At 39.1% G+C, this 26,113-nt stretch overlaps 1 protein-coding gene across 5 annotated transcripts in view; it reads right to left on the reverse strand.

Annotated features, from left to right (window-relative positions):
- LOC6563789 (homeobox protein homothorax) overlaps positions 1–25,641 on the reverse strand; it is a 126,142-nt gene extending 100,501 nt beyond the window's left edge. For 2 of the 5 annotated variants that reach the window (XM_032736902.2, XM_043214858.1), the window contains exons 1-4: positions 25,370–25,641; positions 15,323–15,600; positions 12,504–12,645; positions 562–612 (exon numbers count right to left, since the gene is read on the reverse strand). In XM_032736902.2, coding sequence (XP_032592793.1) covers positions 562–612; positions 12,504–12,645; positions 15,323–15,600; positions 25,370–25,384 — 486 coding nt within the window. In that variant the 5' untranslated portion in view covers positions 25,385–25,641. The remainder of the gene's footprint in view (positions 1–561; positions 613–12,503; positions 12,646–15,322; positions 15,601–25,369) is intronic. The other 3 variants (XM_001989978.3, XM_032736901.2, XM_032736903.2) reach the window with 2 other exon arrangements.
- Between the last annotated feature and the right edge of the window lie 472 nt (positions 25,642–26,113).

A 26,113-nucleotide genomic window follows, 5' to 3' on the forward strand; every position in this document is an offset into this window, starting at 1 on the left:
CTCCCTCTTTCCCCTTACTCCCCCACGCCCCATACTTTTTAGTTTTTTATTGCCATCCCAAGCACCTCCCCATCCGTTACGATGCTTCTTATCCCCATCCTGGGCGCATGCAAAAATCAAAATGCGTGCGAGTGAAAATGTATGGCAACGCTGTCCAATAAAATGACTTAACAACTTAGTCCGATGACGCTATGGATGCGGATTTGGTTGTGGATGCTCGGACTCGGACTCGGACTCGGACTCGGACGCGGAACGCGGACAGCTCGGACGAACCGCAAAAGTGAGCAAACAAATGCTCATAAATTGCAGCGGCTGCGGCTGCGGCTGCTGCTAAATTTGCTGTGATTTATTCTAAATAAAAGAAAATTATTCAATTGTTGTCATTGTTTTGGGTCAAGGTGATCGCACAGACACAAACAAATACACAAACAATCGTACAAACACACTCACACACACACACACAGACACACACACACACTCTTGGTTGGGCCATGATCTTTTTGGCATGTTGCTGGCAGCAACATTGTTGCTGGCCGCATTTTGTTAAGCCTTTTTACTTACCAGTGAATCGACTTCGGGATCTGCGGTATAGTAGGGTTTCTGTGATCTTATCTGAAATGAGAGTCGGCGAGCGAGAGAGAAAAAGAGAGAAATACGGTATGAGTACGGTATATATGAGAAAAATGCATTTTCAAATCGTTGCAAATATATGCATAGTCAAGAGTGGCAGCTGCTGTTGCTGTGCTGTTGCTGTGCTGCATCTTGACGAAAGGCACAGCAGGCAGGTGGCAACTGTGCAGCACCGAGTGCGACGCCGTGACTAGGTCGCCAGTGTTTTTGTCTGTGTCGCCGCTGTTTTATGATGCCAGCTCACAGTCCAAGCGATAAGCGCTCTGCAAGCAAAATACTACAGTATAAACCAGGCAACAGCAACAGCAACAACAGCAACAGCAACAACAACAACACACTGGTTACCAAAACACAGCATGGGAAACGCAACATTTGCGTAAAATTTGCTGTTGCTGTTGTTGCTCATCAGAGCAGAGGTGACTCGCTGTGACCATAAAAGTGATTCTCGTTTTTTTTTTTTCGTTATTTATTTTTTTTTTTTTTTCATTTTTATTTTTATTGCAAAAGGCAACAGAAATAAACCACACACTTAGATAAAAATCACAAAAGCAATATGTGGCTAGATAAAATAGAAACACACAACACACACAACAAAAATGGCCACACAGACGATGAGCGACCAAAATGCGACAGAAGGTCAAATAAATGCTGCGAATTATTTGTTGATTTTATTATTGTTGTTGTTGTTGCTGTTGTTGTTGTTGTTGCTGTTGTTGCTGTTGTCGCTTTTGCTATTAGTGAAGATTGCTGTTGCGGTTGGCTCTCACGGAACTACATCTATACAATACCATATGGAACTGAACTCAACCGAACTGAACTGTGAGATCCCAGCTTGGGTCGTTCTTCTATACATATTTAAACACACATAAAAAAAAAGAGCTACACCCGCTGCGAAATTTTATATTGACTCAGATCATGGTGTCGACCTTGTACTTGGCGTTCATTACTGTCTTTTATTTCTAGTTTTTTTTAACTTTTGTATCTTTGGCCCGGCCGGAGACCACCCAATGAATAACTGTGCAAGGCTGCACAGCAAGCGTTCAGCGAACAGGCAATAAATCTGTAGATAGAATCTGCAAAGACCTACAGAGATCATCAATGTTATTGCTTTGAACTGTGACCTCTTTAAATTTGATTTGTCCTTATGGGTAGATTAAGGATCGTTTGAACCTAATAAAAAAACATTTACGACTACCCAAACATAGCTTTTCTTTCGGCTACAGATCTGTGTTTGTGACTGTGAACTCTTTAGGTTTAGTTTGTCAATTTGGATTTAGATTTGAAAGCATTTTCAACTTGCGATATTTGACATCATTTAGCTGGTAATTCTCAGTGCTAGACACGCTAGAGTACTTGACACTCGCCAGTATCGTAACGGCAATTTGAATCAACTGAGCCATAGACGACTAATAATTACTATGTTGCAGACAGCCGACAGGCAGCCAGCCAGCAAGCAAGCAGATCGAATCAATGGCAAGGAGTTCAAGTCCAAGTTGGACATCTGCAGATATACGCTGGCATGTGGGTAGCAGGCATGAGAAAAACGCCCCATTGTGAGGCAAACAACAACAACAGCAACAGCAACAACAGCAACAACTACAGAAACAATGCACAATCATTGAGGAAAGAATGAAAATGTTGCGTGTGGAGCAAAGAAGTTGTGTGTGCCAAAGTTGTGTTGTTTCCAGTTGGCTTTAATGTTGCATTTTCAAATGCTGGTTGGTCGCTGCTGGCGTTGCACACAACAACATATATATATATATATATATATATATGGAGTTGCTTGTGGCAGTGGCCAGTAAAGTTGTCAAACTGGTTTGCATGATAACTCTACGTTTGGATGGCTGACTGGCGACCAGGTCGCGCTTTTGCTTTAGCTGGCTGATATGAAAAGCACGAGGGTCGCCGTTTCTTTCTAGATGTAGGAGGGGGCAGACGACGCTCTGAGACATCAGGCGGCAACTGGCATATTGCACACACGCACTACTCAGATGAATCAAAATGGCTGCCCAATACCAACAAGCGAGTGAGAGAGAGAGCGAGATACACAGCAAGAGAGAGAGAGAGAGAGAGAGAGAGGGAGAGTTGTTGTTTCAGCGGTAATTAGCACAAGCCAAAGCTCAATTCAGTGATAAGCGCTACTGTCCCGCAATGGGCAAAATGAAGTGAAATGTTTAATGTTAAATGTTGTGTTGTCTACGCTGCGGTTTTTAAAAATGTATAAATCACTGGCAACAAGCAAATACACAGCATGAGACAAGTCTATAAATAAGCCAGGACGCCGAAGCCAACACAACGGGCGTGAAAATAACATCAACATCAGCAACAAAAACAACAAAAACAACAACAACAACGACATGAAATGAAAATTGAAATAAAAATAAAAATGAAAATGAAAATTCTAGTGTGTAGGAATATAGAATAGAGAGAACATTTTGTCAACAAGAACAACAACAAGAACAACAACAACAACAACAACAACGCCGCGTGGGCGTCTGCAGCTGACAATTTCATATTTATAGCTCAACGCAAAGAAGCACATTTTCCAATTTTCCAAGCAGTGTCCAATGCGGAAACCCCAAAAGAAAAAATACACACACCACACACACACACAGGCAGAGAAGCGAACTCACTTTAAAAATAAAATATAGAAATTGCGTGTCATGTCATCCAAGTTCTTGACTAGAACACACACACACAGACACACTCACACACACACACACACAATTCTAATCAGTTTCACATGGCCAGCTCATAAATTTTCGCAAGCAACAGCGACAAAATAAAATCACTACTGTTTAGATACTGCTCTTGAAGCGTTTTTATGATGCCCCAATAAATGCAATTATACAATCGCCAGTCACAAGCAAGGGATTGCGGGTTGAAGTTTGGGTTCCGGTGGCGTTTAAAAGATACACATGGAACATGAAACACACAACACACATAGAAACCAACAACAAGCAACAAGCAAGATCGCTAGCTGGCCATAAATTGTATGGCATTTTCAAATCAAATTCATTTCATCAACCTGGCCACGTGCTATCAACAACACAAAGGCCAGCAGCAAACGCACGTCATAAAGTAAAAACCCCATATACATATATATATATATATATATATAAAGATTGTAAATATATGGAATTATGATTCAATCAGAACTGCTTTTAATTTCTCACATGATAAATTTATAGAAATTTGAGCCACTAAAAACCGAAATAAAAATCGAAACGCAATCCACAAAAGAGCTCAAGTCCATAAAAAATAACGCCTCAATGAGGGAGAGAGCAGGGCAAGTATTTGTTTTTGCTGAGTTTTTGTTGTTATTGTTTTTTTTTTTTTTTTTTATGATATGCCAATAGCTAGGAGCTGCTCGTCCGGGTCCGCCCGCGTTTATAGCCCTGGCATTGTGTTGGCCATAAACCAGTGGAAGGCAGAAGGAGGACGACAGCGGCGGGTCCAAGCAACATGTGTGTGTGTATGAGTGAGTGTGTGTGTGAGTGTGTGTATGTGTGTGTGTAGAGTAAAGTCTTGAGCACTTGAGTAATGGCCATAAAGCGCGCCCAACAAACGGCCATAAAGCAATTTATGCAACCGGCCATGTCGACTTTTGGAATCAGCGCGCACAGTAGCCCAAGTGCCGGACAATGTACGATCACACAAGTAGTAACAAAGTAACACCGACCCCCAGCACCCCCTTAACCAACCACCCCACAACAAAAAAAAAACACAAAAAAAAAAACACTTGAGAAACTGCAGTGATAACAGCCTTAGGCAGACAGACGCATCGTCATCGAAAGAAAAAGAAAAAAAACCCTAATGCAACTAAAAATATCTCTTGAGCTGGAACTAGTTCACAACGCACACGTTTCACTAATTAGTTTATCTAAGCTAATGGTTGCTCTCTGTCTGTGTGTGTGTGTGTGTGTATGTGTGTGTATCTGTGTGTTGGATCTGCAGTACGCGTTGCGCTGTGGCGCCTAAATTGCTGCACGTAGTAGCTACACTAATTTTCATTATTACTTTTTGTGTGCTGCGCTGCGCTGCGTGCTGCGACGGCGCCGGGCTTGGGGGCCCCGGTTCCATATATAACCCCAACGGTCGCTGGCATGCGGGTCTGCTATCATAAACAAACGCAAGACAAACGAATTAACCCGGCTACAACAACAACAACAATAACAACAATAATAACAAACATAAGCAGCAAACAACACAACTTTTGCCGAATTGCCGTGCGTGGAGACGCTGTCGAAATGTTATCGAGTTTTTATCTCGAGCTGTGCAATAGAACACAAACTTAAAAAAAAAAAATTAAAAAAATCTAAGCTTCCCAACGGGGCATTCCCCGCTCGCTGTTTGGGTAAACCAACTAAATAAAGCGGTTGGTAATGCAACCAAATGAATCTCAAAGTAAAAACACAATTTTAATCGTATTTATTTTTGATTCTCCTTGATTTGTTATCAAACTATTCAAACTCACATTTTAAATTTAATAGCAGGGTATTTAAGTTGTTTGTCGAAAAATAAGCTTCTTATTGTTGTAACTTGGCACACTTTCAAAAATTAGCTCGCACTCATTTCGATGATTTTATAGAGCTGTCAAAGTTTCAGGCTCAGCTGTTTTTTCTTTCAATCTTGTTAATCTTTTCTTGTTTGCCCATGTCAGATCTGGTGTGCCATGCCGCAAAACATCTGTTTTTCCAAAAATCATTCACTTGAAAATTGCAGTTACCTCAACGCAAGTGTAACCAAAAACGCAAGAAAACCTATCAAATTTCTCACACCTACACCTACACACATGGCGGGACGAACAACAATAACAGTTAAGTACCTAAAAGCTTGCACAATGCCACAACGCCCCCTCTTCACCCCACTCACTCCGTTTGTGTTGCAGTCACCCACAACACGCACACACACACACACACACACACACAAAGCTGAACAATAATTTTGTTGTAATGCAATACCAAAAATTGTATTTGCATAGCTGATGACGTTGTGGCATTGCTGATGATGGTTATGATAATGACAATCATGATAATGATAATGATAATGCTGTTGTAGTGCTTGTTTAATGTCGCTGATTACCTTTAACCAAAAGAAAACCAAGCCAAGCCAACAAAACCAAAACAAAACATAAACAAAACATTGAAAACATTGAGAAAAAAAATAACCAACCCAGTGACAAGAGAAATATGTGTAACGCGCCCGATCTGGTCGAGCCATCGTTTTTTATCTTTATAATGGGTACAACACATACACAATATCGGTAGTAAAAACTCCAACAGCAAAATGCGGCAATTGAGGTGACAATCGGAGTAAAAGCAGACCGTATATCTGTATATATATATAGTTATATGTATATAGTGCTATAATGGGACAGTTCCACATGCCGACTGATTTACTTTTTTTTTCTGTTTTTTTCATTTTATGATACCTCTCATCGTCATGTTTATAGACACAAACATGTACATATACGTATATATATATATCTGTATCTGTTAGTGTGTCTATGGGCCGCAGACACTTGGCCACCTTTTACGACCCAAAACAAACGACGCACTGAGGTAGCTGCCGGCTCAGATACATTTAACAATCTGGCGTAGAAGCGCGTAAACATTAGCAACATTCTGAATGTCAATATTTGCATTGGAATGTTACAGCCAAAAGCAAGAAGCAGCAGCAGCAAGCAGCAAGCAGCAAGCGGCAACAACAACAACAACAACAGTGGCATGTTGTACAGATTTGTGTTGTTTTCCGTTGACTACTTGTGGCGCATATCAATGGTACCTGACTGCCTCCTAATGGATGCCAAAGGCGTCTGCCCCGAGGCCTGGACAAACATCCGGCGTTCCACCATGCTGATAACAACACGAAAAATGCAAAGTACAAATGGTTACACATATACATATGTCTATATGTGATTGCCTGAGATATACCCTGGATGTAAAATATGTAGCAAAACAGTATTTCAGTATTTCATGCAGTAAATCCGCAATTAATCATGAATTTATACAGCATACACTAAGTGCACATAAACATGTCAAGTCAAGTCAATCAAGTCTGTTATGCCCGCATCTATACTATTTACGTATACAGGGTATATATGCCATCGATTGTCAGCACTCATTGGCCAATTTGTCAAGGCAGCAGCTCGACGCTTCTTTTGCTCTTAATTGAAAGCGTTTAGCAGACACACGTCTATAGCCGGGCCCAGGCCAGCGAGAGCGGTACATAAATCATGGGGGCCTCATAAGTAACGGCACATAAATAAAGGCGCGCAGCGAAAGACTCGCATCGCAATGAAATACTTTAAATGCTCTCTCACTCTATCTACATGAGTCTCTCTCTCTCTCTGTCTGTGCTCAAGGAACGCAGCTAAATGATAATGGCCATATGAGCAATAAAATTCCCAACTGGCTTCTGGCATCGTCATTAGTAGCAAATAGTCGAACTGGCTTTCGACTATCTAAATTTACAGCTTCGTATAGCTCAATTCTTGGATATACCAATACACAAATGTATATTGTATATGTATATTTATGTAAATAAATATAAAATGTTCCGTATAGCTCAATTCGTGGATATATGTATATATATATATGTATATGTATATGTATAGTTATGTAAATAAATAGGTAAAGTCTACATTCCAATCTAATGGGTTTTGGTTTGGGCCCACTATTTGATGAACGTATTAGGGACACTAAGTAATGTGGCACTCACACAGCGATAATGTATCTATGAAATGCAGCATGCACCATTTCATATCGTACACACACATACATACATACATATGTATATAGAGCTGTTTAAAAAGGGTCAAAAACTACTGTACAAATATTGAAAGTCATCAGACATGCTGACGGACCGTCTAACGACCCCGTCAAATGCACGCACTATCTAAACATGCCGAGAGTGAAAGAGAGAGAGAGAGAGAGAGAGAGAGATAGAGACAGACAGTAGGTTATATTTAAGAAGCAGCAAACTAAATAATAACATTTAAAAGGCGCCAAGTGGTTGCATAAACAAATATTTGAATACAAGCAACAAAATTGGAAAAATCGAAAATTTGAAACGCGGCCGGCGCTGGAAAGTTGAGAAAAACGAATTCAAGTGTAATCAAAAAATGCGGTTGCAGCTGTAAAGCTTGTAAGTAAGGCAAAGTAAATATATACGTTGATGTTGATATTCTTGTTGTTGTTGCCCCGGGTGGGTGGCTGTGTCTGGTGGCAGGCAGGCAGCCAGGCAGCCAGGCAACCAGGCAGTGTGGCACGCAGACAGGCTGTGCCAAATCAATTCACGCTGTGCAAATGCACGCTGCGGCGCAGTTTGCCTGCCAAAGGGAAAGCGGAGAAGGGGCATGGTTGCTGCTGGCTGCTGGCTGCCTGCTCACCCTGGCAACAGTTGCGGCTGCGCAAATCCGTAGCTGAAACGGGAACAACATTGCTGCTCATTTCGCAGTTTTCGTTTTTCTTTTGCAATGCTTTTTTTTCTTTCTTTTTTTTTTTTTGGCTAACAAGTTGAACAAATGCCTTTTGTTTGGCAAGAAATTCAAAACCCGCTGGCTCTAAGGGTTGCGCACACGAGCAAAATGAAAAAAAGAAAAGAACAATGCTTTCATAATATAACTGCGCATAGCGCATAACAGAGCGAGAAAGAAAGAGAGAGAGAGATAGGGAGAGAGAAGGTGAGCAGGCTGGCGAGATTAAAAAGGTACCAATACCAAATTCCAAATAAAAAGGCAAAGGTTCGTTTTTTTTTATCATTAAAAGAACAAAACAGAACAAGGCAGTGAAGACGACTCCGACTGCGATGCTGACTGCAGGCAGTATGGAATATATATATATATATATATATATACATATATGTGGCACAAAGGAGATTAAGTTCCTTTCAGCAAAACGAGAGAGAGAGAGAGAGACGAGCAGCAAGCGTGTGCGTGTGTGAGAGAGAGAGAGAGAGGGAGACGCACACGCAAATGCGTAGAGATGCCAGACAAAACAACAAGAACAACAACAACAACAAGAAGAACAGTTCCATTGCCGCAGAGATCTGGAAATGAGCATTCCAAGGCTCGTTTTGTTTTTGCCTGGCAAGGCTGCTTGCTGCTTGCTGCCTGCTGCCTGCTCTCCTCCGACAACAATACACAACTGCGCAAGCGTAACCTTTCATACCTGATTATGGCCTCTCTATACAGCAACAACAACAGCAGCAACAACAACAACAGCAGCAGCAACATCAGCAACAACAGAAATCTCTGTGCATCTGTGTATCTTTCTTTTGGTTTTCGTTTCGTTCGAAATCAGAAAATGCAATTTACGAAAACAAAAACCGAATGTTGGGAAAAGCGAATCCGGGAACGGGGCACATTAAATTGCTTTTGTACAAGCGTTGCTGTTGCTGTTGTTGTTGTTGTTGTTGGCCCAGCCATAGGCCAAGACATTGATTGGTATTAACGCTTAACCTGTTCGGGTTTCTCTGTATTTTTGTTTTTTGTTTTCGATTTTTTTTTTTTTGGCCAGCTACCTGCCTGTTTGCCTGCCCTGCCTGCTAATCCAGAGTCAGCGGCCCAGAGGCGTTTCTTCCAACTATTTTCTTGGCATGGTTTTTGGTCTTGAGTCATATAGTGAGTTATAGGTCTAGCATAGTAGTAGAAAGTTGGCTCTGGCTGTGTCAATGTTGTGACAGATGTAGCTACAATCTTTTTGCCATAAGTATAATGTCAAGGACAGTGCGGCAAGGCAGGCCACTTTCAGCAACAACAAAAAACCGTTTCGTGTTGTGTTCATATGGAAAACAGCAATGAGAAAGAGAGAAAAAAAATATCATCAGCAATCGGGCAGCAAAAGCAACAGCAACAGCAACGGCAACGGCATCATCATCATCATTTTACCCGCACTTCATTAATCATCATGCCAAAACAGACAGCCCCCAAACATAGTACGGCTTTCTGTACGCATGTGTGTGTGTGTGTGTGTGTGTGTGTGTGTAGAGGAGCCAACTACTTAGAAGCAGGCACTGCTGCAGCACGCATGGTTGCAATCTGCAGCAACAACAACAACAGCAACAGCAGCAACAACCAGATGATCGGCCAAAACAAGAACAAGAACAAGAACAAGCATACAAGACAATGGAGCAGTGTTGTCAACGCCAAACAAAAATCAACTCATCGCATGTACAAACTATTAGCCAAAACGCCAAAAAGTTGTCAGTTGACAAACAGACAGAGAGAGAAAGAGACAGACTGAAAGACAGACAGATAGAGCAGGCTGGCAGGCAGGCAGGCAGGCAGGGGAGCAGGCAGGCAAAAGTTACTTGCAACCCATTGCGACGACTGATTTTCATTAAAAATTACTTAAAATGAAATCATAAAAATTATTTGGGCAATCAGCATGGGGCTGACGTTATTTCGGGGGGGGATTTCTTTGTCTTTGCCACAGAAGAGGGCCACATACAACAAGAGTCTGTGGTGTGGAGACAAAGGCTGCAAGCACATTAAGCAATTTCTGTTTGGGGAGAAATCAACAGCAACAACAACTACAACAACAGCAACAACTACAACAACAGCAACAACTACAACAACAGGCTGGCAGACATAAAACGCGTTGTCGCTTTGGGAGCAACAACATCTTCAGCTTTTGTTGCTTATTTATAAAGTCCATACATATAAATATTTATATATATATATATATATATATATATATATATATATATATATACATATATATTTTTGTATTTTAATTTTTCTTGTTGCGTATTTCTTCAGCCGCTTTTAAAGAGAAATTATAAAGCGTTTCCTTAGCTGCATCATTAGCAGCGCCAACACCAAAAGTCGCCCGACTAACTATATATGCCAAACGATACGAAGAGTGCGCCGACCGTTCAAATTGTTGAGATCTCGATCTTTATTCTATCCCCCGCCACTCCCGACCCTCCCCCTCTCCCTCCCCCTTCCTTCCCCTTTCCCTTTCCCGTTGTCGATCTGTGGCGTTGGCGTTGGCGCGTTTTACGCAGTTGCTTAGTCAAAATGAAGTGACTCTACATCTGTATATATATATATATAAATACATATATATATATATATATATATATATATGTATATCTGACTGTATCTAGATGCAAACTATCTCTATATAAAATGCATCGACAGTGGGGCAAGCTAAAAAAGTATCGCCACACATATTTTTAGCGCCCATGTCTTGGCAGTCTTGGCACTCTCTCCCTCTCTCTCTCTCTGTCTCTCTGCCTGCCCCTGCCACAGTCCCTGGCACTCTGCCTCTGCTCGGCTCGTTTGTTAAAATTCGATGGGCGAATGACATTTTTGAGTTATTTTTGTCAGCCCAAGCAGAAGACGGCTACAGACAACAACGACCCCGAAGCAAGCAGCATCAGCAACGTCAATTTAGTAGCCAACTAAGAAAAAAAGAAAAAAAAACCCGAAATGAATTCAAATCAAATCACATGAAATGCAAGCGACAACTAAGTTGATGATGGTGTCTGTATCTGAATCTGTATCTGCATCTGCATCTGCATCTGTATCTGCATCTGTTGCTCTATCTGTATTTGGTTGCTGATGTGGTTGATCATTCACAGAGCAAAGTGCGAAGTAAAATGTTCAGGTGACAACTAACAAATTGTGATTACGAAAAATTATGTTTTATGCCGGGCAGAAAAGTCAATTAAAAGTTTAGAAGTGTATTATGGATTTATATAAAGATTAACATTTGTGGATTAACTTCTGTGGCTTTAACTAGATATATACTGCTAACAGAACATTATTCAAGACAGCTGCTTCAACTTTATTGGCATTTCATTGTCAATTTGACAAAAGTTCATCAAAATCTCGCGCCGAAGTACAACAGCAACAACAACAACAACAGCAACAAGCGGCAACAAATCATTTTGGCTAACAACAACAACAACACCTAGCCAGGAAAGGACCTAAAACGTATCTTGATAAATGTGAATGCTGTTGATGCTGTTGTTGCTGTTGCTGCTGGTTTTATTACCCATGGCAGGCCTGTCAAAATTCCAAATGGACCATAAATAAAAACATCATTTTTTTCGTTCGTTGTTGTTGTATTTTGCGAACCAAATTCAACTGGCCAACAACAAAAGTGGGCGTCTTTTGCAGTCGTTGTTGTTTTTGCTCTTTTAATTTTTGCTTTTTTTTTTTTTTTGGCACGCCAAAAATGTCGCCGACAAGAAAATCTCTAGATGGAGCCATAAGTTCTGCCCTGTGAGTAAGCGTCTGGTGTGCTGTGTGTATTTAATGCGATCTCGTTCATAAAAATAGCAGCAGGCAAGAGGGAAGCATCAGCAGGAAGGGGGAAGTGCTGCACCAGGATGTGATGTGATGTGCAAGGGGGGCTGGGGTGGGAGAGGGAGGTAGGGAATGAGAATGCCAACGACTTGCAACATTATAATTTGTATGTTAAAACATCGTAAATTATTTAAATGTCAGTGTGGCAAGAAATATTCGCATTGGGTTTTTATGAGCTCAGCTTTTGGGCAGCTCTCAAAGAAAGGGAAGCGCATATTTGTGACATATGTTGCCACTTGAAAGAGAGACAGAGTGAGAGAGAGAGAGAGAGAGAAACTCTTGGCGTGCTATGTAATCCGATCATTTAACGGCTTGCTTCGTTAGACTCGTGTGCCGCGATTTCGAGACTCGTCAGTCCTTGTCTTCTGTTATGTGTTGCATGTGCCGCATGTGGCACATGTGGCACAGCTCCAATTACGCCCCAAAATCAACAACAGCACAGCAGCAGCAGCAACGGCAGCACAGATAGCTCATCATATCTGTTGCTGATGCCGCTGCCGCTGCTGCTGCTGCTTCCTTAGCCTCTTCCTTATGCTGCTGAACAACTTACCTGTTTACTGAACATTGCAATATCCTCGTTAAACGATTCCGACGAACAAACATCGCCACCTTGCACGCCAGGCTCCCTCGGCGTACATGTGGCCAATTCGCATTTCTCGAATATTAGCGCCAAGAGCGGGAATAGCGGATGTCTGCAAAGAAAAAAAAACGAAAAGAATTTAGAAAGAAATTAATTATGCGAAATTTATAGTTGATGAATTTTAATCGCTAATTAATCATGATAATCCTTATTTCATTATGTCTTTTTAATTTATTATTTGTTTTTTTTTTAAGTTTATTTCTTTTTATTTTATTTATTATTAATTTTCTTATTTATTTTTATTTAGAGTTGCTTTCTTTAATCTCTATTTTAATTATTATTTTTTATTTATTATTACAAAGATTTGCTCTGCTTAAATTAAATATCTTAGCAAGCTGATTTCGACAACCAAAAAACTACTTTAACATAATGGTTTTTTGTCAGTGTATGCCTGGCTGTTTTTAACTATTTCCTGCCATGCAAATGAACAGCAGCTGGTTCGTTTCATTATAAGGCATAAGGAAAAGAAAAAGAGAGAGAAAAATAAAACAACCATCCACATCTACATATAATCCCTCCGCTTGTGACCTGACCCTACACATTTTGACGGATTAGTTCAGCAACTATGCATGATTTGACCATTTTTTGTTGGTGTTGTTGTTGTTGTTGTTGTTGTTTCTCTGTTTCAGTTTCTGCTTCTCTCGTTTTCGTTGTATTGTTGTTAACTGCTCTTCACGCTCCAAACACAAATTGCACCTGAATAAAATTAGGCAAAGAGCCAGAAACAGAGCCAACAACCGGGGCGGTTGTTCCTTGTTGTGTGCTGTGCCCTGCCCAGGCACTTCATTTGGCCATTAGATGGCACAACTGACCATTGACCAATGCATATCTCATTTGGTGAGGGTGTAGCCCTGCGCTTAACAACTATTAATAAACGGACCATGGCCCGAAACCCCCCCTCTCAACTCCTCCTTATCCCTCTCTCTCTCTCTCTCTCTCGCTCGCCCTTGCACTTTTTTACAGTCGAGTGCGCAGCAGAGTTTTCATACCCATTCCCATTCCCCAACCATTTTCAATTTCATTTCCAGGCCAGGATCGACTCAAGCAGCTACAAAAAAAAAGTGTGCACTCATTTGCCATGACTTGGCATTTGTGACAGGCAGCTGAAGTTGTTGTTGTTGTTGTTGTTGTTGTTGCTGCACTCCACTCGAGAAGGTGTTAAGAGAGTTCTGCGCATGTTCATTTTTATTGAAGCGGCTGCTCTTTTTTTTCACATTTTATTTCTTATTGTTATTATTATTTGTGTCCGTATGTCTGTCTCTCTGTCTGTCTGTCTGTCTCTCTGGGCTGCCGCTTTCAAGGTGTCAATTGTACAAATAAGAAGCGCATTTTCGAGTTTTATTTACAGTCGGTTTGCAGGTGGCAAAACCTTAAAGCCAAAAAGTGTGCTAATGAAGTCATGCGCCATGTTTGCTCATACACTTGAGACGTGGATGCGGACATGGTTGGAGGATGAGGATGATAAAACCAACAACAGCTGATTGATATGCGGTCTCAGAACTCAACTCATTCATAAAATTGCAGCGCACACAAAAACCACCAAATATTTGCTTATTAAAATGCGCAAAAAACACAATGCAGGCCAAAGACAAACATTATTCAAGCAGCTGTCTCGTGTCACTGCCAGTTGCAACACATGAAAATTGGCAGTTGTTAAAAGCTGCTGCGTGCAGGACACGCAAACAGCACAAACAAAAAAAAACAAAAAACAAGAAAAGAGAATGACACGATCAGGTTAGAAAAAACCAAACTCAAACCGAAACCGCATTTTGGCAAATTAACACCAGGCCGCAGCAACAATAACATAATAAACACAGTGTGCATTTTGGAATGGAAGACTCCCTAATGCCTAAGCACGTCCATGTTGCCGTGTTGCCGCCACTAAACACGCGCCACACCCCCCGCACAACAACAACAAGAACAACAACAACAAGAACAGCAGAAGCCGCACAAATTAAAAAAGAAATTTTGTTGCCAAAAAGGAAACCCATAATTTTGTATTTTGCGCAAAACACAGAAGGTCACGCCCAATTATATGAGTATATATAAAAAAAAAAACCATTTGATTTTTTTATTTATTATTTTTTTTTTTTGGCTTTGCTCAAGGATCATGACCATTAAGTCGCGTGTGCGTTAAATTTATGTTACTCCCTCGCCTCGAATATCTTCTTTTTCTTCTCTTTTGGGTATAGAGAGGTGCGAACATGTTGCAACAGGTGGACGGTTCTGCCCAGGGATCGATCGCCACAACAAATTGGTATTCAATATGTGTGTTTGCTGATCAACAGCGAAGAATTGATAGGGTCCTTAGTTAAGAGGAGGTTTCAACTTGGGTAAATTAAATATTAAATTGGACAAAATCAATTTGTCATTCAACGGATGAATTCAAACAAAAAAGAAAAGGTAGAATCAATCGATGTCTAGAATATTATTATTGATTGATTTAAATGAAGCTTATGCCAGATATCAGACTATAAAACGCTATGCAATAAAGTCGCATGATCGGCATGAATAACAGTTGGGTTTGCTAATCGCTTCGATTTGTTCGATCGACTTTAATCCAATTTATGAATGAGCCAGCATATTTTATGATCGTAGCTTATCAGGAAACTGGTTCATTCACAGCACTACTTAAAGTGCTCTCTGCTCCAATTGATTTGAAAGACTTTTCGTAGTAGGAATAAATATCAGTATTTATGTATGTGTAGAGATATTTGGCGTTTACTTACTCATAAATCGCATCCTTATCACGTTTGTGTACCTCGGGTATTGCGCTCATTAGGTGATTAGCAACCGGTGATACATGACTAGGTGTACCATGCGCTCCGGCCCCCGAATGGTAGCCGTGCATCCCAACTGTGGCCGCTGCCGCGGCGTGCGTCATGTGCGGTGAGTGGTGAGAGGGGAGGCCTTGCAGTCCCGGCGGCCGATGGCCGACATGTGGATCATACATCGCCGCAGCCGCGGCGCCAGAGTCCATGCCGTAGCCATGCAGGCCATCGTCATACTGTAAACAAGATAGAGACCACAGAATCGAGAATGAGCATTTATATATATATATATATATATATATACATCTATATTTCTATATCTATATCTATATTTCTCAGCGTCAGCTATAAATTGTACCTGCATAATTTTTAAATACTATATGCATATTATTTCGAAGCACGTCAACCAAAAAAGAAAAAGAAAAAAAACGAAACAACAAAAAAACAAAACGGCTCGCATTGTGTTTGACCTTGTGATTACTTTGACTGCGGCATTATATAGATATCTGTGTATCTATATGTGTATACAGATATAATTGTCTTTAGCTGATTGTTGTTGTTGTTGGTGTTGTTGGCGTTGCTTCTTTGCTTGCCAACGTTTTTTGCATATTAATTAAGCGCCAAAATCAGCAGCAGCAACAAAACAGTTAAGCAGCACCACCACCAAAAAAAAAAAAGAAGTAATTTTTAATGTTATCAGTTAATCTGTTTCAATGTGTGTGAATGAGTTAGCTAGCTAGCTGCGTCTCGCTCGCAATTGCAAACGGGTTTCGCGTATGCAATACAAACGGCAACAAAACACACACACACACAAATATTTTTTTAAAGTTCAGCACGGCTGCCATCCTCTGCTGCTGCTGCTGCTGCTGCTGCTGCTGCTGCTGCTGCTGCTGCTGCCTACTGTGATTACTGCCTTTTGTGATTGTGATTGCTGTTTTTGTAGTTGTTGCTGTTGTTGCTGTTGTTGTTGTAGGTTTTTGTGTAAGATTTTTATCATTTTTATACTCAAGTGGCGTCGTCGTCGTCGTCGCCGCTTCACACTGCATAATTTTGGAGCTGAGGAGCTGTGCCTGAAGCTGAGGCGCAGCAAGTTGACAAGATTTTTGTGCAGCGACAAGAAATGATGGCACTTTTTGCTGCCTGTGCCTATGTGTGTGTGTGTGTGTGTGTGTGTGTTGTTATCGGTTTGGAAAAATCTTTGACACTAAATGAGCAATTGACTGAGTGACGCTTGGCGACTTGTGGGTTTGGCATTTGGAGGGGTTGTGGCTCTTGAATTGGCCAGGATTTGCACCTGACTCTAGGTGTGTGAGTGTGCGAGTGTGTGTGAGTGTTTGCTTTTTGAAATGGGTCTATCAATGACTGTGGCCCTCCCCTCTGTTGTCAAGTGTGGCAGCAGCAGCTGCTGTTGTCAGCTTTTGTTTGTGGGGCTGCCACCTGCAAAAGAGACGGGAATAAAAAGTGTACCAAGACCTTTTGTCATTTGGCTTGCTGCAATCCTTTAGATACATACAACAGATTAGTTACTGTGCAGCTACTCTCCATGGAGGCTCAAGCACAAATCGAGTTTTGTTCCGTTCAGTCTTTATTTCTTTTATTTTTTTTTTATTTTTTTGTCACTCATTCTTGCTGGTGTTGGCGTCTGTATGCAGCGTACATATGCATGCCAGATACAAACTTATAGATACAGCCAGACCGGATCAGTGGCCAGGCCAAAGAGACGGAGCAGGCGAGACCAGACCAGACCAGACCAGACCAAGACCAAGACCAGAGCAGAGCAGAACAGACCCGACCTGGCACTCGAGCAGTCGAGCAGTTAAACTATAAAGTTGTTATGCTAATTTTAGTGTTGGTGGCACTGCCAACCGAATGAATATCGCGAAGTCGGCGCAGGCAACGGTTGCTTTTAGAAATGAGGAAATTGTGGAGCACCAAAAAAAAAAAAACAACAAAAAAAACACACACAACAAAAGCACAGAGCCAAAGCCAAACAACAAACAAAATCAGCAACAAAGAGATCTCTGAAAATTACCACAATTTGTACTTGTACATAAGTAATGTGGGAATTGAGCAGCAGCAGGCCCCTCTCCTCTCCACCCGCCCCCTGGTTTCAGTCCCCCCGGACTTTTGTTACTTTTGTTTTTTGATTTTTGTAACTGAACGCGCCAAAAATCGAACAGGCAAACACACTTAAGACCTGGCACACACACACACACACACATACACACACACACACTGGCAGTCTTAAGGCTTTCCCTCGATTTGATTGATGATCATCTGCGGGCTCGAAACCCAAAGCCAATGACCTTGTTGAAGCAAGCTCTGCCAATCCAGCAATACACACAACTCCTCCACTGCACGGTTCTCTCCACTCTCTGCGGTGAATCAATATAACCCACAGAGATAGACGTGGAGCATATAACAGTAAACACAACTCTGTTGTTGTCGTCGTATTCGTCTGATTTTGACAAGTTCAGCGCCAAAATCCTTCAAAAATTTATGTATTTGCGGGCAAGCTCGCAATGACAATGCCGGCCCGCTGAGTGGGCTAAAGGGGGCATGGATAAGGGGCAGGCTTGCTAGCTGTCAGTGACAGGCGCAGCAGTCACATGGCCAACAACAACAACAACAGGACAAGCAGCTACAGCTCCGAGAGAGTTTTCAATCCACATTTGCCGAGTGGGTGCTCTTGTCCTTGTTTTGGTTAGTATATGTATTATATAGGTGTGTGTGTGTGTGTGTGTGTGTGTGTGTTTTTGTCGTGATTGGGAGACATTAAGTCATCGAGCCCACAATAATAACAACAACAACAAAAACAACAGCAATAACAACAACGACAACTTACTCGACTCAAACATTGACTTTAAATGCTACAAAAATTTGTGGCAGCACTTTAAGCCAGCTCCAGCTACAACATGTTGTTGTTGTTGTTATGTTGTAATAGCTGTTACACACACAAACAAACACACACACACACACACACACACACACACATGCATGCATGCCTGCATATGTCAACGTTTGGGTTGCAACCAAAAAAGTGGGCGGCCAAAACTGAACGAAAAAACATTTTTAGTAAACATTTTTGGCCTGAACTTGAAACTGGAAAACTGTAGCCAAATGCAGCGACACATATGCAAAAATAGAAAGAGACAGGGAGAGACAGAGACAGAGAGAGAGAGAGAGGGAGAAACAGGGAGAGAGAGACGCGTTTAGGTGGTCAGCTTAGGCGGCAGTTGTTGTTGTTTAGATTGCGGGGGGGCATTTTATCTAACGGCGCCTAAAACTGACCAGCGCCAGACTGCAAGAATTATAGGTGCGACTGTCTGTCTGTCTGCCTGTCTGTGTCGAGTGTGTGTATGGCGACAATGGCCGCCATTTTAGCAAGCCCTAAAACTCTCGACACGTATCTGTGTATGTGTGTGTGTGTGTGTGTGTGTTTGTGTGTGTGACTATGCTCCACATATACATAAATGTCGAGTTGTGCATATAGGAAAAATGCTGGCCTGGCATTATTGATTTCTTATTCGGGCAACACTTTTGCTTTTCATTCTTTCACATTTCTTAATTGCCGCCTAATCAAAATTAATTGTTTATCATGTTATATTTGAATTTGTTTCGTTTTCTACATTTTTCTGTTTTGTTTTTTGTTTTTTGCTTTTTGTTTTATATTTAATTTTGCTTGCTTAATTAGCAGACGAACCGCAGAACGGAGCCACAGGCGACCCTGAGCCATGTCTTTGGTATTGAAAGTGGGTTCGGAATTGGAATTGGAATTGGTATTGGAATTGTAGGTGTGCCCAGCTGTGTGTGTGTATGTGTGTGTGTGTGCGTTTGGAGTAAGCCGTAGTCCCGTCGCCCGTACGGAGCATTTCATTAAGCTGGGCACACGCCCAGTTTTATTATTATTATTTATTTTTTTTTGTTGTATAGTTTATTTGGTGTTAGACAATTAATTTTTGTTGCGTGCTCTGGCGTTGTTTTAATTTACAGTTGCAGTCGATGCGAACACGCTCGCTTTTATTGGTACTATTAATACGACCAATAATAATAATATTCGGCACAGCAAACAAGAGACAAAAACCAAACCAAATAATAAGATATATATTTGCGTCTAATATATACAATATTTTTATTTAAATGCTTCGCCACTCGCTTGTATATTTCTGAAGTTTGAATTGATGTTCAAAAACAAAGCAGCAAGCACAAAAAATATATATTTTATATATGTATGATATATATATATATATATACATATAACACAATCGTTGCTAAATTTAAAGCATCGACTACACAAAAAACATCGCGACAGTAACAGGCAAAAATTCTCGACTTTTTAGCATTTATGAAAAAGCAAAAAATAAAAATAAATAAAATAAAATAAAAATGAAAATATGACGTCAGTGCGCGCATTTATTAAATTAAAAGCAGCCCCGCAAATCAGAAATAATAAACACAATAAACAACAACAACAAAAATTGGACACATTTTCTACCTGTCAGAAAACTTAACTAATCATAATTGAAATTTTATTTTAAAACTAGTTCTGTAATATTTAATAAATGTTTTCTGAGTTGTGCAAAAGTGAAAGATCGATTTGCTGATAGTTTGCTTTATATTAATAATTTATTCAGCAAACTGTTTCGTTTTTTTTTTTTGCGAATTTTATTAATGCTAAAAAAAAGAACAAGTAAGAAAGCTCGACTAGGGAATACCCTTAAATATATATTGAAACGCTTAAGACACAGGTTCTAATTTGGCACACTCAAATGTTTAAACTATAATTATACAAGTGGGTTATCCATTTTTTATGGCTAACTAAGGGGCTCTTAAGGGTGCCCAAAAATAAATCGTGTGCAAAGCATGTTTTTAATTCCCAAAAAACCGCAATCTAAATCACCGGCTTGCGACAAACGCGTGCTTACAATATTTTTGCATATATAAACATACATATGTACATACAAACAGATATATATATATATACATATATAGGGACACTGCTTGGATTAGGTATATATTGTACGATTGCGCCTGCTGATAAGAAAAGTTTTTTGTTTAATATGAAAAAATATTTTGGTGTTTCCCAACCAATCAATGAAACTATGAAAGTTGCTAAGGCATTAAACTCAATTGGAAGACTATATACACTATATAGAATAGCGGATTTTATTGCTGATATTATCGATACTGGATTAGAAATCCCTAGCAAACGAATCTGCTGGCTCATCCTATATATGTTTTCTAATGGAGTCGCAGATGCTTGCTTCTTTTTAACCACTTTACATACTACCCAAATTTTATACAAATTAAATTGTTGTTGTTGTTTGTTTGTTTGTCAGTTGGCTTGAAGCAAATTTATGAATAAATACATATGAACTATATACATAGAGACATAGATACAATGCTTTAATATTTTGTATATCATTTAATCGTTTGCCGCCACAGACACGTTTTCAAGGCACTCTACTGGATGTCTGTGGAATCTGTATCTATATGCATATATATTGTATTAATTTCTAAATATATATATACATGTATATATTTAAGAAACAACTTTTAATATTATCTCACATTTTCTATCAACATTTTGAACAGCGCACGCGGCGTCTATTTAATTAAATTGGCTGCCCTCAACAACAACAACAACAATAACAACAACAACATCAACACCAACAAATATAACAACAAAAATGCGGAGTCGAGCTGTGGCAAGTAAAAACGTTGGAGTCGCGCTGTGGATGCGTCGTCTGCGTTTGCGTCTGCGTCTGGCATGGCAAAAGTTACTCAAAAATACTAAAATAAATTGCGTGCTGATGGCTCATTTAATTTAATGAGCGGCGTGCAACTTGTCTAAATGATTTTCCACGTCTTTTTCGTTGTTTGTTGGGCCCACAATAGCAAAAGCAACAACTTGTATCAGTTAGTTGATAGACATTTCTTTGGCTAAACTCTTTCTTGCTGTAAGTCAAAAAGGCTGTAATCGAATTCACTTAACTTGCCCCAAAAATGAAAAAATTAACGCTCGCTTAGCGCTAATGTTGAGGGGAAATTACATTGTGCGAAATATTTTTCAACTAAACAAAAAATTTAAAGACGATTTGAGCGCGCAAATGTAAAAAGAAATGAAACTAATGAAAACACTTCCACAAACAGCCAAACGGCAACTCGGCAACTTGGCAACTTGACAACAACAACAACAGCAACAACGCACCAGGCACCAAACGAGGCACGCAATTTGATCATTAAACATGAAGCTCTTTAGCACACGAAAAAAAATATAACCAACCAAGGAGTCAAAACTCAGCCTCAGACTCAGAAAGAGAGAGAGTTAAGTGAGGAGTTGAGTGTGGCTGGTATCCAATACCATAGCTTCCCTTTGGAGACTGCATAATTCTTATGCAGCCGCGCATAATATGCATATACATAATTGCATAATTTGTTTATACATTTTTGTCCTGGGTAACAAGTATATTATGAGAATATGGCTTGATGTGATATTGTGTGAATTTCAACTCGAATATGACTCATGACTCAGTGGAGACTGTGTTTTATTTGGTTCACTTCTTAGCGCTCAACTGTGAATCATTCGAGCTGAAAGTTGGGAGAGCTCGCAGCTAATATTTAAGAACCATTGTCAGACATGAGATTGTGAAAAGTAACTGTAGATGCCAGTACTAGATTAACTAAAGCTACAGAACAGAAAATAAAAGCAAAAATTAATTTAGTTTTAATCTAATAAAAGCTTTGCTTTTCTTTTGCCAAATGGCTTTAATTTTTCTTATCGCATTTTTTGTTTTCTTTTTATTTTTTCTTTGAATTTAAAGCTTAACGACTTTAATATATTGCCAACTAATTCACTGAAATATTCAACTACTGCACAAACTATTATTTAGCTCAAATAAATACAGTTTTTTATCTTGTACTTTTAGTTTCAGCTAGTTAAACGAGGGATTTACCTCATCTGTGACTATAAAATCCACATTTTTTGGAAATAACCCACTAAAATGTTATTTAATTAAATAATTGTAATAAATCACAATCAATCTAACAGATTTTCTGGTATTTTGAGTTCCAGCTAGCTCTATGAAAGATTATCTCATCTGAAAATATTTAATCAGCATTTTTCAAAAGTAAGGAATTAAAATTCTTTTAAAATAAATATTTTTATTGAATCCAACTAAAAGTTCCCTATGATTACCTGGTACTCATCTAGGAATTAAACTAAAAGATGTTTAATATATACTCATATATATTTCTAAATTGCTAAAGCACATTTCCTTAAATAAATTAACATTGTTCAATTAGTCAATTTTAAACACCTAATAGTTTTCATACACGAAAAGTAGACAATTTATAGAACATTTTTTGTAATTTTGGCAGCAGGCGGCAAGCAGATGAGAGCTCGTGTGACAGGGCAACATAAGCAACAAACGCCATTAGCGCGATTCACAAGTAGGATATATACACATACACACACACACACACATACACAGATATAAATTGCAGTGTAGCAAGCCACAAAAGCGCAACGATTTAAAGCCAAATCGAAAAACGGCCGCACATTTTTAGAGGCGCAGAGGCAAACACAATAAATGGCGAACTGAGCAGTGAGAGCTGCAACTGCAACATTTTGCTGCCCCTGCTGCTGCTGCATTTTATTTGATTTTTATTCGCATTTATTTTTGCGATTTTATTTTTCTACTTGCGCCAGCAGCAGCAGTAGCAGCAGCAGCAGCAGCAGCAGCAGCAGCAGCTAGCTACACTAGACGAATTATATTTGATGCCACAAATTACGCTGCGGTTAACCTTTAAATTAAAATAACACCAAAACAATTTTTGTGTTGAATGTTGAATGTTGTCGAGCGTGTGCGAGCGGGGTGTGTGTTGTGTGGCAGCTGCACAAATTGCAGTTTGCCGTTGCCGTTGCCATTGCCGTTTGCTCGCTTTTTGTGTTTCATTTTTCTTTTGGTTTTTCATTAACTGTGCGGCATAAAATAATCAAATTAAATATATAAAAATTGCTTGCGGGCATTTTTGCTTTTTCTTTCTTTTTTTACGCACAAAAGTGCAAATTATAGTAAAAATAAAACACGAAACGCAACGAAATGAAATTGTAATTGTAAATAATAAAACCACAGCGTGTTGCCCTCAATGAATGTGCGCCCGCCCGACCGCACTCCCTCCTCCTCATTCTCCGCCTCCTCATCCAGCAGTCCTCTCCAGCAATGTGCAATAAAATTATATGCATCGCATCAAAAACACATACACACACACACACAACCTGGATCCGGATTTTGCACATTTTATGGAATCGGATTCAGAATCGGAGACTCCACTTGAAGCGGGAACTTCGTGTATTAAATGCCACATGCGTCAATTTATGTGTAGCACAGTAAAATATGAAAATCACCACGAAAATTCCCGCGGGCAACTTGAGCTAGTTTTTTCTTTCTTTTTTAACTGGTCTCTCCCCAGAGAGGAAGAGAGTGAAATAGAGTTGCCGAAAGAAAAACACAGGCCTATCTACAGAGCTACTTAAAGCAAATGCTAATTACACACACACACTATACACACACACGCACACACACCGACACACTCAGACACACTTTAGTCGTATTGTGAATTGATATCGATTTAACGATCCATAGAAATATCAAGTTCGTTTCACACTTGTATGTTAATCAGTTCATAAAGTTTAACTTGGTAAATAATGCCAGAAAAAATGAAAGAAAAATCACTCAAGAAACGAGAAACGAGAAACGCGAGACGAGAAAAGAGAGCTAAGCATGTTGGTCAGTCAGCTGATTAAAATTTTATTGATGGCCATAGAGAGTCATTAATAAAAAATGAAATAAATAAAAAAAATAATATTTTATATATAACCATTGACGAATGTCTCAAACAGTTTGTGTTTGGCAAACTAATAAAATTGGGGTATAAAGCTAGATTAAGTAGCTTAAATGTTTAGTTGGATAGAAAATTTTTGCGTATTTAAAGAGTTGGCAAAAATGAGGTGTTAACTAATTTCGAATACACATTAGCCATTAAAACATTTTTAAAAACAAAAAACAGTGCAAATATTTTAAATGCATTTTCTTTTCGATATCTAAACTTGAATCTAATGTGGAAACATTGTTTAAAAGCATTTAAATATATTTTCTATTTCTTTTCGAAATGAATATAGAAACTACAGTACAATATTTATATAGAGCAGAGTCACGCTTCAAACGATATAAAATATATTACTTTTATGAGTACATAAAAATACGTACATATGTATTTTCAGTCATATAACATGAGCATAAAGATTATCAAGTTGATAAAATTCTTGCTACTCTAATTGTTTTTATAGTTTTAGATATAAACTCTATAAAAATCAAGTCACGCCAAAAAGACATGAATCTGAGAGATAGTTCAAAATGAATATTTCTTAACATATCTATATAGATATAGACATATATATAAATATAAACATGAACCAGTCTAAAAATGCCGTCGCTTATCAAAAACAATCTACAATCCATCAATTTATCATCGAAATGCAAAAACATATTCGCTGCAATTAGCAAATCCACACCAAATGCAATTTGTTATGTTCAATTCAATATTAGAATAAGTTCAAACTAATGTTCAACTGTCAAAATTGTGAAAGCAAAATAAAAAACAATAAAATACGAAACCGTTTCAAGTGCTTCATATAATTTATTAACTATTTGTCTGCTTAAAGAAAAAAACTTAAATGAAAAAATATATACAAATTATTATTGAAGCATTCTAAATTCAACTATTTTCACCAACAACAAATGTTAACAATTTAACCAAAAATATGAAAGCATTTTTCGCCAATGTGAAATGCCGTCGCCCCCAAAATGCCGTCGCCAAAACACAAAGATCGAGGAGTAGTGTAAAATAAATTGTGCTTAGAATTTTTGACGCTGATCTGAGTAAATATATACTTTGGATATATAATTTGTATTTGGTGGGGTATATAGGTTTAACACTTACCCTAGGCTGAGCCATTAATGCTCTGGGAGCGACGTCTAACCCGATTTGTGCCACTTTTAGTGGTGTACAGACGACAGTTGGCGACGCAACACAACACAACGAGGGGCCCGCGTCCCTTGCGTCCTCGTCCTCCTCCTCGTCGTCGTCGTCCTCCCTGCTGTCGTCGTGGAGAGATCTTCGCGTGTAGATCTGTGGATCTGGGGCCTCCTGCTACGCTTTAGTTTGCTTCTTCAATATATATATATATATATATATTTTTTTTTTGTTGATTTCTTTTTTGTTTCTTTTGACACACTCACAAAAATATTATTAGAATTTGTGTAATTTCAATTTTTTATATTTTTCTATCTCTTTTTTGTAGTTCTTGCTTCTCTTCTTCTACTACTTTTTACTCTTCTTCTTTTAACACAGGCACATTTGTTAAAATCTTTGCTTTAGATTTTTCTTGCTTTCATTCTTTGCTTAGATTTATTTATTTGTTGTTGTTGTTACTGGTATACATTTGTTGTTGTTGTAGTTACGCGCGCGATTTTCTTATTGTTGTTGTTAATAGCGGGAGATCTTTTTGTTGTTGTTGTTTTATGTTTCGTGTATACAAATACATATATATATATTTATATATATATATATATATAAATGTTTATATAATATTTACATATAATTTGTTGTAGTTATTTATATTTGTTTTTGTTTTTGCTCTTTTGCGGTTTATAAAAATCGTATACAATTTGTTTTCATTACAGT

Source organism: Drosophila grimshawi, unplaced genomic scaffold (assembly GCF_018153295.1).
Source record: "Drosophila grimshawi isolate 15287-2541.00 unplaced genomic scaffold, ASM1815329v1 contig_311, whole genome shotgun sequence".
NCBI classification, from domain to species: Eukaryota; Metazoa; Arthropoda; class Insecta; order Diptera; family Drosophilidae; genus Drosophila; species Drosophila grimshawi.